This window comes from Camelus dromedarius, chromosome 14, assembly GCF_036321535.1.
Source record: "Camelus dromedarius isolate mCamDro1 chromosome 14, mCamDro1.pat, whole genome shotgun sequence".
NCBI lineage: Eukaryota > Metazoa > Chordata > Mammalia > Artiodactyla > Camelidae > Camelus > Camelus dromedarius.
In genome coordinates, this window is record NC_087449.1 from 49,248,950 (window position 1) to 49,268,632 (window position 19,683).

The 19,683-nt window shown below is 37.1% G+C and overlaps 1 protein-coding gene across 4 annotated transcripts in view; it reads right to left on the bottom strand.

Moving 5' to 3' along the window:
- ZCCHC17 (zinc finger CCHC-type containing 17) overlaps window positions 1–19,683 on the bottom strand; it is a 47,759-nt gene that overhangs the window by 6,546 nt on the left and 21,530 nt on the right. For all 4 annotated transcript variants that reach the window (XM_010976101.3, XM_031464568.2, XM_064493828.1 and 1 more), the window contains 4 exons: window positions 15,719–15,819; window positions 14,238–14,329; window positions 8,115–8,215; window positions 6,098–6,243 (listed from right to left, as the gene is read on the bottom strand). In XM_010976101.3, the coding sequence (XP_010974403.1) occupies window positions 6,098–6,243; window positions 8,115–8,215; window positions 14,238–14,329; window positions 15,719–15,819 (440 nt within the window). The remainder of the gene's footprint in view (window positions 1–6,097; window positions 6,244–8,114; window positions 8,216–14,237; window positions 14,330–15,718; window positions 15,820–19,683) is intronic.

Here is a 19,683-nt window from a genome sequence, read left to right on the forward strand (position 1 = left end):
TCTATTCTTATATATATAGTACAGCAAACAGTAATTATAGTAGCCACATCAAGGGAAGAAAATTATATTCTGGACCAAATATAGCTAAACTTCACTATATTAAGTGGGCAGCCTGATCCCCAACGCAGATGCTTCCTCCTAAGATGGTATGAATGATTCAGAAAGACCTATGATGGCACATGGTAAGTGAAAGAGGCCAGCAAGGCACAGACCACAGGTTCATGAAAAGATTATCCAGAGCTTCACTATAAAAGCCTCTATTTGTATTTACCAACTGCTTCATAGTCCATTTCCATTTGCAACACACAGTTTCCTCTTGTTCTAATTATGCCCAACAAAAATGACTTAACAATTTGCAGACACTGGGATGTGTCACGGTACTGAATAGGTATAGCATAGAAATAAACCAAAGCACATGAGATTTTTGGACAAGGACATGCATTCAGTTCATGTATGTTTGATGAGAAGAGGCTCAGGGCTAGGAAGATCTCTCACTCCTGCCCCTGCTCCTTTCATTATGACCCACTGGTAGCAGCAGGAGTCAGTCCTTATTACTCTCCAAACTGAGGGCAGGTCTCAGTGAGTGAAAGAATCTGAGGAGCTACAGAGAGCAGAGATCATGGAGTCTGTCCCATCCAAGGCACAGGTCTGTATGTGCCAGGCACTATTTGGAACAGGTGACATCCTTTCTTTATCCTGGGCTGTTTCTTGGTTCTGCAACATGCCTAGCACCTTCTCCTGTCTTAGAGGCTTTACATTAGACATTCTCTTCACCAGACTGCAGAAGGAAGTGGGACAATGAAGCAGTCTTGTGAAGAAGCAGAGATGAGAACCCAACAGCGTGTTTCTGACTTTCTGGGTTCTAGTTCTGCATGGTCCGGAGCCAACTAATGCTGGAACAGGTGTCCAAATCTGTCACTCTTGCACACTCCAAAATATCCATCTCAGGTAGGTTTTACTGGTAAGGAAAGCCAACCTCCTGTTGGAATCAAAGATTTAGAGGGGGAAAGGAAACAGACAGGAGGCCTGGAATCTTGATTTATGATTCTGAACAAAAATAGATCAACAGAGAACATCAGGTAATTGCTGAGGGTAGCTAGTAATAGGGCAAAAGTTGCAAAAAAGTGACTTTATAAATCCTGATAAGTCAATCACCTAACACAGTGCACAACAGATGTGTATGAGGCACTCAATACATAGTTGTTGAGTAAATAAATAATTGAAGAGCTAAATGAATTAATGGTAGCAGTGTGGTATACAGAAAGAACACTGGGTTAATAAGCTGAAGAACTGGGTTCTTATTTCAGCACTCTCTCTTGTAGCTGTGTGTCTTTGAGTGAGACAATTTCTTTTAATCTCCATTTTCCTAATGTGTAAATTGGTGGGATAATAACACCTACCTACTCTGGTTACCACATAGGACTCTATAAGGATAAAACAAAAAATGAAGGTATTTTACAAACTGTAAGTATTAAACAAATATAAGGCATAAAAGATAATAAAGGGATTAACAATAAGATGAAAAGACAATGATGCTAGATGATACCTTGACAGAAACAATGACCATTAAGGGAGAAGTTTTCACAGTTTCAGCTCCCCAGAGCACTTCTTAATCAAAGAGAATTCATGAGTTAGAAGTTAATATACGCAAAGGTACTTTAAAAAATAATAAGGTATGATGATTATTACTGCCATTGTTCATCAGACCATTTCTTTACTAACTGAAGAGCGATGGAGAGTAGGAGAATGGGCTGACTAAGCAGGCCATAAAAACCCTCATACCTAACAGCTCCTTAATAATTATTGGTGAACTTAATACACATCTCAAAGCAGCTTTAGAAACAAAGCAATAACTAATTGCACCAAATATATCAAGCAATGCAAAAGCAACTTAACCAAAGGCTCACAGAAGTGAGATATCCACAGAATGACTTTAGGAATCTAGCATATACCATTTAACCCCTAAAAGGTTAAGAGAGAATGAAAAACCCTTGGAACATATAAATAGGATCAGAGTTAAAAATCTAGCTCTACTAAAGAAGCAAAATTACCTGTTTGCAGACATGATCTTATATGTAAAAAATCCTAAAGATTCCACCAAAAAAAAATCTGTTAGAACTAATAAATGAATTCAGAAAAGTTGCAGGATACAAAATCAACACACAAAAATTAGTTGCATTTCTATATACTAACAATTAGCTATCCAAAAAGAAAATTAAGAAAACAATTCCATTTACAATAGCATCAAAAAGAATAAAATATTTAGGAATAAACTTAACCAACGAGGTAAAAATACTTGTACACTGAAAACTACAAAACTGCTGAAAGAAATAAAAGACAACACAAATAAATGAAAAAAAATGGGAGACTTAATATGGTTAAGATGTCAATACTACACAAAGTAATCTACAGATTTGATGTAATCCTATCAAAATTCCAATGACATTTTTTGCAAAAATAGAAAATTTCATCCTAAAATTCATATGGAATCTCAAGGGTCCCAAAGAGCCAAAATAATCTTGACAAAGAAGAACAAAGATGGAGAATTCACATTTCTTGATTTCAAAACTTACTACAAAGTTAGAATCATCAAAACAGTGTGGCACTAGCATAAAGACAGACATTTAGACCAATGTAATAGAATATAAAGAGTCAGAAATAAATCCTCATGTATATGGTCAAATGATTTCTGACGAGGATGCTGAGATCATTCAATGGGGAAAGGACAGTCTTTTCAATGAATGGTGCTAGGAACATTGGATGTTTGCATGCAAAAATATGAAGTTGAAACCTCCTTTACACCACGTTTAAAAAAAAAAAACCCAAAATGGATCAAATATCTAAACTTAAGAATTAAGACTAAACTCTTAGAAGAAAACAGAAGAAAAAAGCTTCATGACATTAGATTTGGCAATGATTTCTTATCTGTAACATCAAAAGTACAGGAAACAAAAGAAAAAAATATATATTGGACTTCACCATGACTGAGAATGTTTGTACATTAAAAGACACTATTATATACTTAAAATGTGAATATACTTAACTCTCCTTCTGAATTGTATACTTAAAAATGGTTAAGATAATAAGTTTCATATGATTTTTCACTGCAATTTTTTAAAATGTAAATCTGAAAAATAAAAATAGACTATCAACAGTGAAAAGGCAATCCACAGAATGGAGAAGACATCTGCAAGTCATAAATCTGATAAGAGATTGATACTCAGAATATATAAAGAACTCCTTGAACCCAGTGTCTGTACTTGAACCCAGTCTCTGACCACAAAGCCTCTATTTTTAAGCAACAGCTAATTGTAGTTGACATGCACTGGACTTTGCTTTTTGCCAGGCACTGTGCTTAGAGTTTTATGTGTATCACTTCATTTTAACCACTTTATGAAACAGATGCTTATTGTTCCCATTTTGTAAACAGAGAAACAGATTCAGAGAAGTTTAGTAACTAGCCTAAGTTCCACAGTGAGGTGACCCAGCTGAGATTAGAACCTGGGCAGTCTGTCTCCATAGCCCAGGTTCTTAAGTTCATCCTCTACTGCCTCCAAAAATCAATTCCTCAGCACCCACCTGATGCAACACTGCAGAGACACTGCAAATGAGCATTACAAGATTGCATGGCAAAAATGGAAAGATGCTATGACAAAGTAAAAAAGCAGGAAATAAAATGGTACATACATTTTAAATACACCTAGGTAAAGCATGAATTTGAAAACAGCTGGTAGGAAATATGTGACACAATAATATAGATTCTGATAAAATTGTGAGATTATGGGTTGCCCTTCTTTTGCTTTACATTTTAATGAGGTTACATGGGGGAAACTTCCCATCTCCCTCTTTAAGTCAAGTCCTCAGAGCTCTATGAGGAAGGATCTAGAAATACCAGCACCAAGGATAAAGGTAAGTTAGGCTCTGTTTACAAAAATAAGCAATACTCAACTTATTATGTATAAAATAAACTACAAGGATATATTGTACAACATGGGGAATATAGCCAGTATTTTATAATTATAAATAGAACATAACCTCTAAAACTTGTGAATCACTAAACTGTACACCTGTAACTTATATAATATTGTACATCAATTATACTTCAATAAATTTTAAAAAAAAAAAGTAATACTGCAGGCAAGGTGGGTCACAGTTGCCTCTGAGGGAGCTAGACGAAACATGGCAATTCTGAAGGTTTGCAGGCAGCTTCTGGAGGGCAGCACTTGGAGTAGGGATCTTTGTTAAATTCTATTTCTTTGGTTCACAGGAGAACAGTACCAAACTCAGATAGTAGCCCCGCTGCTTTAAATCAGTGTTTTCCAAGTGCCATTGATTCATCTAATATTGCCACAATTTTTTCTCTGAGTGTTTTACAACTTGCTATTTTTTCACTTAAATTTTTTTCATAAAATCTGAATACTTTCCTTTTAACTTTAAAAAGTCCTACTTAAAAGAGAAATATTATAACAGAACCACATAAGTTAAGTATGTGTAAATACAAAACTTGCAGCCCTTGTCTTAAGTAGAAAGTAACTATAAAAATAAGCACATAAAAAAAGGTACAACAATGATTTAGCTAGATATAATGTACTGTCAGTGCTAAAGGCAGTAGCTGAAGAGGAATACAATTAGACAGTTTGTTTTCACAGGAGGCAGTTTGGATTTTAAGTACAATTGGAAATCATTGAAGGATTTTAAACAGGAAGAGACATGGACTGACTAGACAGTTTAACAACTCTCTCTTGGGAATTAAAAAAAAAGAAAGAAAAAAAAATGAGAAAAGACAGAACAACTGAACAACTGAACAACATCATTATCCACTTTGACCTAATTACCAATTGTAAAACACAATGCTCTATTAGAACTCTTGTGTACTACTGGTAGGAATGTGAAATGGTATAGTTGCTGTGAAAAACAGTGTGGTGGTTCCTCAAAAAAATCAAAATAGAATTACTATATGATCCAGCAACTCCACTTCTGGGTATATATTCTCAAAAACTGAAAGCAGGGTCTTGAAGAAATATCTGTACAACTATGTTCACAACAGCATTATTCACAAAAGCCAAAAAGTGGAAGCAATCCCAGTGTCAACAACAAATGAATGAATAAGCAAAATACGGTATACGCACACACTGGAATACTTTCAGTCTTGAAAAGGAAGGAAATTCTGACACACGCTATATCATGGATGAACCTTGAGAACACTGCGCTAACTCAAGTAAGCCAGTCACAAAAAGATAAATACTGTATGATTCCACTTTATAAAGTACCTATGGTAGTCTAAAGCATACAGACAGAAGGCAGAATGGTGGTTATCAGGTGCTGGGAGGAAAGGCGAATACACTACAAGAGAACAACTATTTCTGACCAAACTACAGCATAGTTTTTTTTCATTTCCTCTCTGTGCTGCACGCTACAAATGTACTGGTTTTTTTCTGCACCACAATAATGTCTGTTTCCTGAATTGTTCTGCTGTAAGTAGTAGACGGGAGACACAACTCAGTGAGACAGGCACTTTTATCCACTGCTGGGTGCAAATAAGTACATTTTTGAAAGACAATTTTATCAGATGTATCAAGAGCCTTAAAGCCCTAACTCGGTAATCTTATATAGGAATTTACCCAAAGAAAGCAGTAAGAGATGTGGCCAAAGATTTAGATATGAAGTAATAAAAATATCTAACAATACAAAAATTATTAAATAAACCATCATACAGCCATAGGGTAGAATATCATATGTTGCCCTTAAATCAGGTTCCTGAAGAACACTTAGAAGATACTAGAAAATGCTTTTGTTAAGTATAACAAAAAAAGATATAAACTATACCTAGTATGACCATGATTTTGTGTTCATGTGCAAAAACAGACGTATATACATGAAAATTATATATCCACATTTACCTTGAAAATAGTATGTTTATTTAGAAAAAAGATTGGATTTTCCAAAAATACTATAAGAGTCTCTCTGGGTGCAAAGATGACAAGAAATCTGAATATTCTTTATGTTTTTTAGTATTTCTAAAATTTCTGCAAAAAGTACATTTTTATTTTAAAACTCAAAAAAAAAAAAGGTAAAATATAAGCAAGACAGCACTCACCTTCTTTCTTTTTCTAGAAGAATTTCTCGTGGGGTCAGGCTTCTCAAACTCTGCTGACTTTGCCTCTTCCTTCTCCTCCTCCTCCTCAGGTATCAGTGAGTACTTGGTCCCACCTGGCTGCATGAAACAATCCTTTGCAAAGTGGCCTGTGGAAGAGACGTGGAAATGGTAGGGAGGGAAAAAGCAGTCTCTCCCCTTAGCATGCCAACCTTCCCCAGACCGAGGCTCCTGAAAGGGGCTAGCTGGTTCAGGAGGTACTACTGAGCTCACTCAGAGCAGCTGTTGCATTCAGAGAAGATTTCCTGTCTCCTGAGGATGGCACTGCTCACTCAACCAGAGCTAGACTTGCAGCTGGTCCTAGAGCTGTGGGGAGCATTTGTCACTGCTTTGGAAATGGCACAGGATATGAGGACACAGACTTGCGCTGCCCTCCATTAGCAACTGGGCTTAGTAACTTTTAAAGATCTATTTGGAACTCATTACTGACAATGAAAGGCTGCTCCAGAGAGCACAACACTTAGCAGAGGGAGCTGAGCGACAGGCCAAGCCCTAAAGGAAGATAGCTCTTAGGCAACAGGCAGGAAGGCAGCACTCAGATTCAAGCTAACAGAGAGACAGCACGGTCACCTAGGGGCCCTCAACGTTCAGACTGTCAGGTCTGGCAAGAGCCTGAGAGATCAAGTCCAACACTGCATGTGCAGAGGATATGAAGGCACAGAGTGAAGCACCTAAAGGCCACACAGATAGCAGCAGAGCTAAAACGTACCCCAGGTCTCATGCCTCTCTGCCCTGTGCTTTCTACTGTACCAAAACCAACCACCTTTGGCCTGCCTGGGCCAAATTCCACCTCTCATTATTCTTCTCTACCTCATGTAACACCTGGTGGACACAAGCTGAAGTTAAGAGAACCCCAACCTCCCTGAGCCTATAGTGCTATTAAGGGGTCCCTTAACAGATGCTACACAGCTGGTTTTTGCCTGAGTTTTTTGTAGATCCTGTCTCAGGAGCACAAAGAATTTGATGAGATCATCAAAAAGCTACATATAAACTACTTTGCAACTTGGAGTCCAGAAGCTGGATGGTGTCTGGAAGGAGAGAGAATAAAGCATAAAGTTTTCCAAATATCTGGAATGTTCCTATAATAAGAGTGAGGAAGTATTCTTTCTTTCAAAATTTAGTTTTCACTTCCTCCCTCTACTTTAATGATAAATTGGGGCTTAAACTCCACAACCTCAACCAAGGCAACCAGGGCTGCTACCAGTCATTTTAGAAAAATCAAGAGAGCAGGGTAGATGGAAGGCTAGGGTAAAGGGGTGACAAATTGACGTCCCTCTGAAAATGAGCAGCTGGCAGTCCCTTTCATTATAGCTCCAACAAAGGAAGTCAGGCTGAAAAAGCTCTTTAATATTTGAGTAGAACTAAAGAAGACCTGAGGAAACAGAGCTAAAAGGAAGTGATTAGCCGGTATTCTCTACTACTAAAAAGATACTGAATTCAGAACTCTGAAGTTAAAGAGATAAAGGTAAGCAAGAAAAGGTTTGACTTGGATTCTTAAAGGCTGTATTTCCAAGTTGCTTAATTTTTGAAGCAAAACAATAATGGTCCTTCGAGATAAAAACTGAGTGTTAGTCATAATCCAACACTCTTACCCCTCCTGGCATAGTATCTGAGGACCTTGTACAGGCAGGGCATCAGCTGTGGAGAGAGGGGAGTCGTGATGGTGGTATAGTCCCGGCAGGGACAGAATTCAAAGGAACAGAAGAAGCATCAGGCCATGAACTCCGATGTGAGTCGTGATGGTGGTATAGTCCTGGCAGGGACAGAATTCAAAGGAACAGAAGAAGCATCAGGCCATGAACTCCGATGTGAGTCTAGTAGGAACAGTAGAATAGCAGGTGAGGCCGTCACTTGGCTAAAAAACAGAGTGAGCTAAACATACACTGGGTGGCTTCCCTCATGCAGTAAAGGGTCTGTCTGTAAGGAGAGAAAAACTGAAACAGCAGAGGCTTCGCCTTACCTTTACAGCCACACTTCTTGCAGGTAGTGTTCAGGACAGCCTCGAGGGTAATCTTCTGCCCAGTGTAATCCTGGAAGGACCGCCTCCGCCTCTCTTCTTGCCTGTAATGAAAAGGATACTGACTGCTGGCCCTCTTAAGAGATGTGGTCAGAAACACTACAAGTTAATACTGTATGTTGGTTTTTTGCTTTGTTTTTGGTGGGTAGAAGGGAGAAAGAAGGAAAAGCACTAAGCCTAAGGAGACAGGCAGTGAAAGCAATGTGAAATAGACAACTTTTCTCATTCAGGACAAGGCTCTGAATTAATAATTATAAATGAGACTAGGTTTCATCTCCCTGATGTACAGGGGATGAAGATATAATTACTCACCCCACTAAGCCCACTACAACCTTTACACAGTCACTCCTGGGTTTAAAAGACCTTCAATGACTTCCTAGAAAATCAAGTCCAAATTGTTTACCTAGGTATTCAAGGCCTTTCACAGTCTGTCGCTAACCTACTTTCCAGGCTCATCTTTACTTGTACAATATGCTCTGGCCAAACCAGACTATTCTACTTTCTCCAGATGGTTCACTGCTTTTGCTTAGGCAGTTCTCTTTCTGAAATGCTCTGCTTCCCCTCTTTACTCCCTCCTCACCACCTAACTACACCCAAACACTTCAAGGCTCAGCTCAGTTACTGCCTCTCCTCCTATGAAGTCTTCTTTCCTGAGCCCCTCAACCAGAATTAGCTCTCTGTTCACATTCCCATAACACTTTAAAAATATTCTAAACATTTGACCAAAGTATAATATACATAGAGAAAAGTGTTCGTAAACACACAGCTTGACTGATTTTCACAATTTGAAATACCCATGTAACTAGTACTCAGATAAACAGAACATCACCAGCACCTCAGAAGCCCCTCTGGTCACCATGCCTCCCTCCCCCAAGGGTAACCACTATTCTAATTTCTAACAGCATAGATTAATTTTACCTACTTTTTATGAATTATATGAATGGAATCACAGTATGGACCCTTCTGTGTCTGGCTTCTTTCACTTATTTGTGAGAGCCAGCCATACTGCTGTGTGCAGTTGTGGATCATTCATTCTCACTGCTGTAAAGTATTTTGCTATTGATGCGCATTTGAGTGATTTCTATTATGAACAGTGCTTCTGTGAACCTTCCAGCACATGTCCTTCGGTGAACATATATATGTATATGCATTTCTGTTGGGAAGTGCCTGGTTCCAAGTAGGAGTGGAACTACTGGGTTCTAGGGCATCTACTTTAGGAGACACCACCAGACAGTGTGTTTACCAATTACACCTCTACCAGCAGAGGCTAAGCATCCCAGTTGTCATAGCTCTTGTTTTTTACCCTTCCTCTAACACACAGGACCTGCAGAGCAGGTACTCTTGAAAATGTTTAACTGAAGAATATCACCCCGATCATTCTTTCTTTCAAACTCTGTATTCTACACACACTTCAATCCTAGCACATATCACAGCAAATTTACATTTCTTCTCTAGATTGTGGGCCCTTTAAAAAAATATCTTACTTGCATTGGTTTACCTGGCACCTTAGCCCAAGGCTTGGCAAGCAATAGCATCAATAACTCCTTGTTGAAATTTCTTTATTTTTCATCCAAAATATTTTCCTTTACCTGAACATCTTTAGCTTTGAACTCTGACTCCACCTAAGAATTTCTCACTGTTCACCAGGTCTCTGTAGAGTCTAGCAAAAACCGAGAACTATCCTGCCAAAAGAGCCACATTACCCAGAGAAATGCAGGGTAACAATATCAAAGCAGAATAAAGCCATCTACTTCACATATTTTAGCCAACAGTTTCATGGGATGCATGGGCTCAGGAGAAGAAACAGAGAGGATAAAGGTACTCAGGTCCTCCATATTCTGTCCCAGTTATTCTTCAAAGTTCAGCTAAAATATTGCATCCTCTATGAAATGCTGCCTGCTACCATAGGCAGAGTTAATTACTCATTTTATTTTACTAGGTTTGTTTTACATTCTGCCTCACCCTCTGTCCTATGAGTAACAAAAACCAAGTTGAGGAGAGTGAAGAAGGGAATGATGACGTATCAACAGCCATAAAGTCTCAGTTAAGGAAGATGAGTAAGTTCTAGAGAGCTAATGTATAACATTGTACCTATAGCCAACAATACCGTATCACACACCTAAAATTTTGTTAAGAGGGTAGATCTCATGTTAAATGTTCTCACTATACTAAAATTTAAAAAACCCAACAATAACAAACAAAAAAACCAAGGTAGGCTCTTGGGGACATAACCTGAACAGTCACAAAAACTCCACGGCTTTCAGATGTCCTTGTTTATAGAACTGAGTTTCAAGTGGCTATGAGTTACAGCTTAAGCAAACCCTCATTATAATTAATTCCAATACTCTGTGGATTCAAATATACTATAAGCCAAATCAAACCTCCTACCTGACACTCCATTCAACAAATGTGTCACCACAACATGTCTCCCTTTCTGTCCTTATCGCCATCATGCTAGTTTAGGCTTCATTACATTTCACCTAAACGGTAACAGTTCATTTACCAGTGTCCCAGCCCCTAATCCAGCTAGCACACATAGTTGGATTAATCTTTTTTTTTTTAAGTTTAACTAATAAATGGCAAGCACCAACGCTAGTACTAATGATACGAGTAAATATATTAAAATGATAGGACATGGTCTTTTTCCTCAAAGAGTGGAGGGCAATATATAAACAGATAATTTCAGTGTGGTAGTACATAAATGTTCTTTCTAAAGACTATACTATGCTGGCTAAACCTAACTGGAAACTGCACTTAGCCCCATTCCATTTGCAGATTCCCTTATTAGATGACCTTGTTAATACTTTGGGGCCTGAGGGAATGAAACAGATGACAGCTAGATCTTGATGGAAAATGAAAGGTAGTTGACAAACTGTGGGTAGCTGGAAAGAGCATGAAGATATTGAGCCTAATGGAGTGAGGCCAGAGAATGAGGTACCTGGAGAGAATAATTTGATGAGGAATGTCTCCCAGTCAAAGGCTTTTTAAAAATTCATATTATCTGACTGACATTCAAAGCTCTCTGCAATCTGCCCCCAACATACCTTGCAAGCCTTACGTTCTAGTACTTCACTACACCCTCTTCTTTCCTTAAGCGAGACTCTTGAATATGCATGTGCTTTCCTGCCTCATGCTTTTCCGCAAACTATTTCTTCTGCCTAGAATACTATTCTTTCTCTTGCTGTCTGACAAAACCTTATCCATTCTTCAAGACCTAGCTCAACTGCCACTTCTTCTCTATCAGGGCCTGATATCAACTCTTCTTCTTCAAGCTAATTTCTAGAATCCTTCCCTTATGCCACTCTTTTAGCATTTATTACATGTTGCCTTATGTTAAAGTTATTTGTATAATTATCTCATTACACCAGGCAGTAATGTCCTTAGGTGGAAACCCTGGTAATGCCATTTTACCTCAAACAGAGTATGAACCCAATGTATACTTGTTGAATGAGTAAATGGATGCACTAACTAAATGACTACTACACACCAGGCACTATGGGAGACAATAAAGATAAGAAGTGACCCTTGTTCTCATGGGTCTTATATATTCTTTCAAAAAAAGGGTATATATAACCTCAGATATTAGAGGAAAAACAAAGAAACACTTTATAACAATAACTACAAGTAGCTACTGTGTATTAAGTTTCTACTATAGATCAGACAATAAGCTAGGCTCTTTATAAACAAGATTTTATTTAAATTGTACCATCATTTCTGAGATGTAGGTGTCATTACCTCCATTTTATAGTGAAGAAGTTGAGGTTCAAAGAGGCTAGGTAATCTGCTCAAGGTCAAATACTAGCTTGGGCAGAACTAGGACTCTTTCTGACTCAAGTCTAATTCTAAAACCTGGGGGGAGGATATAGCTCAAGTGGTAGAGCACATGCTTAGCATACACAGGGTCCTGGGTTCAATCCCCATGTACCTCCTCTAAAAATAAAAGTAAACTTAATTACACCCCCCCCCAAATAAATAAATAAATAAATAGAATTAAACAAAAACAACAAAAAAACCTATCATTATTCCACTATGTGATGCCTCCTTCCTGGATGCAGTCTAGAAATAGCTGCATAAAAACAGGGAGTCCTTTCTCTTCCCTACCCTTGTTGTGACAGAGGCAGCTCTTTTATCTTACTTATTTTATATTTTATCCTTATAAGGGTGAGTTTGGGAAATTTCACTGCTTTTTGATGAGTCTGTATACACAGGGTTCTTTGGGCCAGAAGTCATTTATTACAATGCATTCAATCAATGCTAGGCTTAAATAACACTTCTGAATTACAAAAGATTCCTAATGTAAGTGGAAAGTATCTGTCACTAATCAGGCCTACAAATATCAATATTTAGAGACTAAACTACAGAAACATGAAAAACTCTGTAAGTCACATGAGACACCTAGAAACATCCTGTGGTGAAAGGGCATTAGTTTAACATCAGGGAGACCCAGATTCCAGTTCCTGACCCACTCTAACTTGCCATACAACCATAGGCAAGTTATCACCAAGCATCAAGCTAGAAACTAAGAAAATAAAATAAATGGGGATAACACCCACTTTGCAGGTTGTTATGAGAAACAGAGGCATTAATGTACATAATGTCTGGCATATAGTATGTATTCAATAAATATCACCTCCCTTCCTTTTAGGTAAATTTCCTTTGTATCCAAAATGATTTTGCTCAGAACTATAAACACACAGGTTTCCAAACATTTTGCCACCAAGATCCCATTCAAACAACATTTAATTTTTTTTTCTTGTTTTTAAAAAATTAATCAATAACATGATGGCCACTAAGAGCAGTTGATTAGCATAAGATAAACAATTTGATATTTTATTATCAGAAGCAACAAAATAATGTCACATTTAACCTGAGGATAAACGTATGATTTTAGTTGTTTTCTAAAACACTAGAAACAGTTCATAAACCCCCAAGACTCCTTCAAGGGATCTTAGGGATCTAGGAACCCCTGGTCAGAAATCACTGGCATATACAGGCATACCTCATTTTACTGTGTTTCACAGATACTGCATTTTCTACAAATTGAAGGTTTGTGGCAACCCTGAGTTGAGCAGGGCACTATTGGCAGTGTTGGCACTATTTTTCAAACAGTGTTTGCTCACTTTGTGTTTCTGTGTCAAATTTGGTGAATTTGTAATATTTTAAACTTTTTCATTACTATTATTATTAGATCTGTTACAGTGATCCGTGATCAGTGAACTTTGATGTTACTACTGTCACTGTTTCAGCATTTTTTAGTAATAAAGTATTCTTTTTCTTTTTTTTTCAAATGGAGGTACTGGGAATTGAACCAAGTACCTAGTGCATGCTCAGCATGTGCTCTGCCAACTGAGCTATACCCTCACCCCCAATAAAGTCTTTTTTAATTAAGGTACATACACTGTTTTTTAAACATGCTGTTGCACACTTAACAGACTAAAGTGTAAACATAACTTTTATACACACTGGGAAACCAAAAAATTCCTGTGACTTGCTTTATTGAGATATTTGCTGTATTGAGGTGGTCTAGAACCAAACCCACAGTATCTCTGAGGAATGCCTATATTTAAGAAAGACTGAGAGATAGACAGAAAATTCCCTGAATCATCAGACAGTAGCCTACATAGATAGAAAATCTTTCATTTCTAGGTGAAAGGTCAGAAGAACCAGTGAAAGTAAGGTATTGTGTTCCCAAGATGTAGGAGTTGCTCCTCCCATGTGGTCACAACATTTTTTTCAGCCCTAGAGCTAGGAGAAAGGCAAACAGAAGGTACCTCATGAATGCTTGTTCACAGTTAAAGGGTAGAAGCAGGGAAAGAGTAAGAGGAAGGAAACGAAACCACTGATAGAGTACTTCTATGCTAGGAGCTGCACGTTAGCATTTCACCTCAGAACTTTATGCAGTAGAGTGTTGTTTATAACACTTTATACCTCTAAAACCCAAAGATTACATAACTCATCAATGTCACAGTCTATGTATGGTAGAGTTCCCAGGCAGGCCTGATTCACTAGAGCATTCTGTGGTTTAAGAGGTAGAAGGACTTTAGCCTTTCCAAAACTTTTACCTACTCAATGATAACGTTGTTGGGATCAAGGTCCTTCCCAGTCCCTTGGTTGACAACTTTCATCGAAAGGGATACTTTTATCCTATCATTTTTCATCTGAAAAAGACAAAAGCAAAGTCAGCAAAAGCTCAACATACATCATTTAGACTGCTGCTCTAAAATTATCTAAGAATTGACATAACAAACACTGAGCTCCTCTAATGGCTGAAGTCCTGTGCTAGGAAAGTTGGGGGTACTAATATGCATAACAGGCAGATCCTGGGGCAAAAGCCTTTTAGGAAATAGTTTTCATCTCATTCTGACCCTCCTGGAAGGAAAGACAAAAATGGCTGCTCAGAAATCCAAGGCCTGTGGAAGTAACCAGATAGAAAATAACAGTTGTTTCTTTCAGATAGTTCAGCGTAATAACTGGTTTGGAGATTCAGGAATGCAGAATGGGTTTCAGAACATTCCAGTAGACTAGGTCTCTTGGACTTCGTCTAAAAGCTTCTTAAACATGAAGACGAGTAACAGCATCTTTAAACATGAAGATAATTGTTAGCCACATTGGTCTCCTTTCACCTCCTCTAGCACTTGAAGGCCCCCTTCACTTTGGGGTCTTTGCATCAGCTACTTACTCTCTTTGCCTCGAATATTCTTATCCCAACTTCACATGACTAGTTCCTTTCTCTTTACCATCCCCCATAAAGCCTGTTCCTGACCACTTTATCTAAATCTACCTCGGATGATGTCTGAACCTATTACAACACTTACTGTAACCTGTGATGATTTTAGTATGCTTACTTTTTGTCTCCTCCAGTTATATGCTATGTAAGTTCCATAACCGCTGGAGTCATTCATGTTTGGTTAACTCTTATATCCCTCAGACCCAGTACATATTAAGCACTCAAATGTTTTTGAATAACATCTCTTTCAGGCCTGTCTTCCCTGCCATTCTCTGCTAAAAAAACAGGCCTCAGTGTATGTACACATTTCTCTTGTGGTCTGCCCACACCCACAGCCCCTTAAGTGAGTTTTTTAACAGGGACTTCCAGTGCTTTCTCACTTCCCTCACACTGCATGGTACCAGGTATTAAGAAAAATGACTGTAAACTCTGTCCTTTTTTGTTTTGGTCCACGCTGAAGTGCACCTGGCAGCTCTGTGATAAAAGCCTGGCCCACAGATTAAGTTTTCTCTCTTTTTGGTTCTTTATTTTTTTGGTTTTTTTCTTCACACCCACCATTTGGGTGAATTTCAGGGAGGGACGTTTTATAAACATGTATTTATTGCACCACACTTCTTACTGGTCACACCATTCCTTCTGAGTTTGCATGACAGACAGCCAAAAGGTTTAAATTCAGGTCAGATTATAGCAGCAGGAAAATAAGATTATCAGCCACAGTTAACAAAAGTACACACACTCATGAAATATCATCATGAAATACTAAGAAAATATCAGCTTTTCCTAAACCTTTTTAAGCAGTTAAAATTGCAGAGAATTTTACCTCTCGGCCAATAAGCTTCACCCACACTTTGTCTCCAACATCTACTATCTCAGAGGGCTTGTCCACGCGACAGGATGACATGTGAGTTCGATGGACCAGACCTGGGCACAAGAAGGAGAAAGGAAATAAAGCACAAGGCATGTCTGGTATTCATACTCTAAATAACACAGTAAGGAAAAGATAGGAGCTGGGGATTTACTGAAAAAGTTTTCGTTAATTTAAAACTGCAAATTAAAGCAACTGAGGTCACTTTTTTATATCTAATCAACTGACAAATATTCTTTAAAATAATGCTCAATGTTAGTAAAGATGTGATACAATAACTACATTTATATAACACTGGTAAAAATACAAGTTGGTCAAATTCTTTTAAAACAAAGGGCACAAAGATGTTTGTATCTTTGATGCAAGAATAACACCACTGGAATTTTTCTGAAATGAAACTCAATTGAGGCAAAAACCTATGGCATATAAAATACTTCCAGTATTATTACATACAGAGGTTAAAAGTAAAAATTATAAAACAGCCTAAATGATCAATAATTGGAAAACAGCTTGGTAAATTATGGTACGTCTTTCAAAATGAAGAGTAAATAGCCATTAAATTGCAGTTACAGAAAATAATTATGATAGGTGTTAAGTGAAAAAAGGAAATATAAACAAGGAGCCATTTTTAATCTATTAAATTAGCAAAATAAATTAAAAAAATAAAATTAATAATACCCAATGTTGATGAGACCATAGTAAAATTAGAAATATTGCTGAGGTTAATATAAATTTTTAGAAGTCATTTAGCAATGACTATCAAGAATGATAAAATATTTAATAAAATTAAATTAAAAATATGTAATAATTATTAAACAACTTAATAATGACATTTAATAAAATATTTATAGTAGACATCATTTTCCTGTCTGACCAAGGTCTTTTCCTGGGAGAACTGTCTTTCTTACATTCTATAAAGTAATCTGGTCAGTCCTTATAATTTGGTTGGAGCTGACCTAACTCCCAACTGTGGGCATATGACACAGACTTAGTCAATCAAGGTACTTCATCCCCCTGGTCACAGTAATTGACTGGTTCAGGGACAGACACAAGACACTAGCTAAATCAAATCATTTGTCTCAAGACTTCTGTCAGGATTATAAACTACAAAAAGTTAGCAATGTCCATCTTTACCACTAGATGGCAAAAGTCAGCCAGAGGGAAGCAAAGAAGAGCTTGCATAAACAAGAGACAAAGCCCTGAAGGCAAAAACTGAGCACCTGATCCAGCCCTGGGGGAAGCCAGATTTATCTTGCACTCCCCAGAAAAATTAGCCAGAAATTAGGCAAAATGTTTCTCCTGTGTTTCTGTCCCTTGCAACCAAGAGTTCTAATAATTAACTTGACCCATAATCACTTCTGAGACTAAGAAAATCATCTTATACATAGAAAAATCTACATGTATCTAGAAAAGTGATCTACATCAAAATATTCAACGTATTTTTACAACAGAAAAAAATCAGATTAACAACCTAATATCCAGAAATAGGGTAATGGTCAACTATGGTACATGTAGCCACATGATGGTCCAATAAAAACAATGTTCAAAAGATTATGTAAAAATACATAAATAATTCATTCTTTCGTAAATATTTATCGAGTGCCTACTATGTGCCAAGCTCTATAGGCAACTAGCATTTTCTCATTTAAATAAAAAAATGATTAAAATAGATTCTAAAAATAAGGAAGAAATGATCCAAAATACTATAATAATGGTTATGCTAGGGTATAAGATTACAGGTTAATTTTTTCTTTTATTTTTAAATGTTTTAATAATAGAGAAAATTTTATCTATTCTGAGGGAAATGAATATAATATACAATTATTTTGAATGAAAATAAACCAGGCATCTACAGAAAAATCTTGATAAGTCAAACAAAGATCAATATCCAGAAAAACTGCCCTCCCTGAAGTTTCCTGGGAGAATTACTAATCTTTACTCTCTCTCAGTCTCTTTCTCACACATGTGCATCCACAGGGCTGTACCCAAAGGATCTGCCCTCTCTGGAGCTCCTATGCGAAGCCACTGCCTTCTCTGATCATGGTAATTGGTTCTCTCAGACCTACTTCAGCTGATTCTGAAGGCTGATATATCTCTCTGGATACCTCCAGAGCCAAAATGTTTTATATACATTATATAAACACATTTTAAATTTTAGACCATCACATAATCTCCAAATTGGATAAAATTCATGGAGCTGGGCTTTTTTCTTTTTCATGATGGTATAATGAGCAGACTAGCCTAATTGGAAAGTCAGGAGAGGAAATTCAGATACCCTAAAGGAAAGGAAATCTTTCACTTTGACATGTTTTTGCTGCAACTGTCCTCTAATTCTAAAATTCACTTCTTTCCTGGATGCTAATGGAAGTTGTGATGAAAATTAATGTTGAGTCTAATATACTTGAGAGAACATTTTTTTCCCTTTCCTGAAACAGGCCTATTTATTGGAGTACTACAAAGAAGGAAATAATGAATTAACCATTTGTCCTTCTCTCACTGATCCCAAAGCAGGATATATTTTGGCCCAAGCATCACTCTTAGTTAAATATGATACTTCTCAAAGCACTGATAATGAAAAATTACAGACAACTTAAAATGATTATGTGGTACATCTGAACGATAGAATAATGCCATTTAAATGTTTACAAAAAGGATTTTAAAAGATAAAGGAATGTTTAACATTCATTAAGTGTAAAAGCTACAAAATGGATATATAGAATATACTCTTAATCTCAATATGTTCATTTTTATGCACATATGTGACTATAAAGAAATATACTGAAATATTAATGCCTATCTCTATGTGCTAGTAATATCACATAATTCTTATTTGCTTTTGTAGTTTATTTTTCTATAAGCATGCAATATTTTTAATCATAAAAACCAAAATGTATACTTTTTAAAGCAAAATGTGAAAATGATATGCACACTATGACTGAAATTATGTAAAACTACGTCTCATGTGGACACAGATGAAAAGGGAACATAAGGGAACATAAAAATAGTTATGCTAGGGTAAAGGGTTTTTATAGTTGAGGCATTAATGGATTATCTCCAAAAGGCCTTAGCTTTTTTGGGGGGGGGGTGTAATTAGGTTTATTTATTTATTTATTTAAGTGGAGGTACTAGGGATTGAACCCAGGACCTCATGCATGCTAAGCACACACTCTACCACTGAGCTATACCCTCCCCACAAAAGGCCTTAGCTTATTAGGTGAATTAAACAAGGGAAATGATCTAGCTCACGGTCTTGAATGTGAATGTCAGGTAGGCAGTTGGATATGTAAGTAGCTCAGAGGAGGGGTATCAACTGAAGATACAAATGTAGGAGTCTTCAGCATGCAGATGTTTATATGCTAAAATACATTAATCAGACTATGAATTTAGTGATTGGTTAGGGGACAGACACAATTCACCAATTTATTAATTTACAATAGAGGATATACTTCTCTTATATCTGGAAGGTTCCAAATCCTTATCTAGGTAAACTACCCGCTGACCCCAGTATCAAATACCTGAAAATTAAATTAGTGATCAGAAATTGCTTCAACATGGAATCAGAACAAGAGGGAGACAAACGTTTTGAGAAATGTTTCTAGCCCATGAAGGTTTAATGGACTATCACTTTCTCATAAAAGAGTCTATCTCTCTAGTTCCTATCATCAGGTTCATTTCTGCCTTAGTAAAGCAAGATAAACACTGCCAACTTCAGGCTCTCAGGCTTCTTTTACTGTGTTCCAGAGGCTGATTATCTGTTCATATAATCTCCCCCTAGATAGAATGATACAATCAATTAGATTTCAGTCTCCTAAATGCAATTTCATTCCAATCTCTTTTCTCTGGAATTAAACCCAGATTATCCTATGAAGTCTTGAATGCTCCCATCTCTTCAGTCACAGATTTACAGGCAATTACCTGGT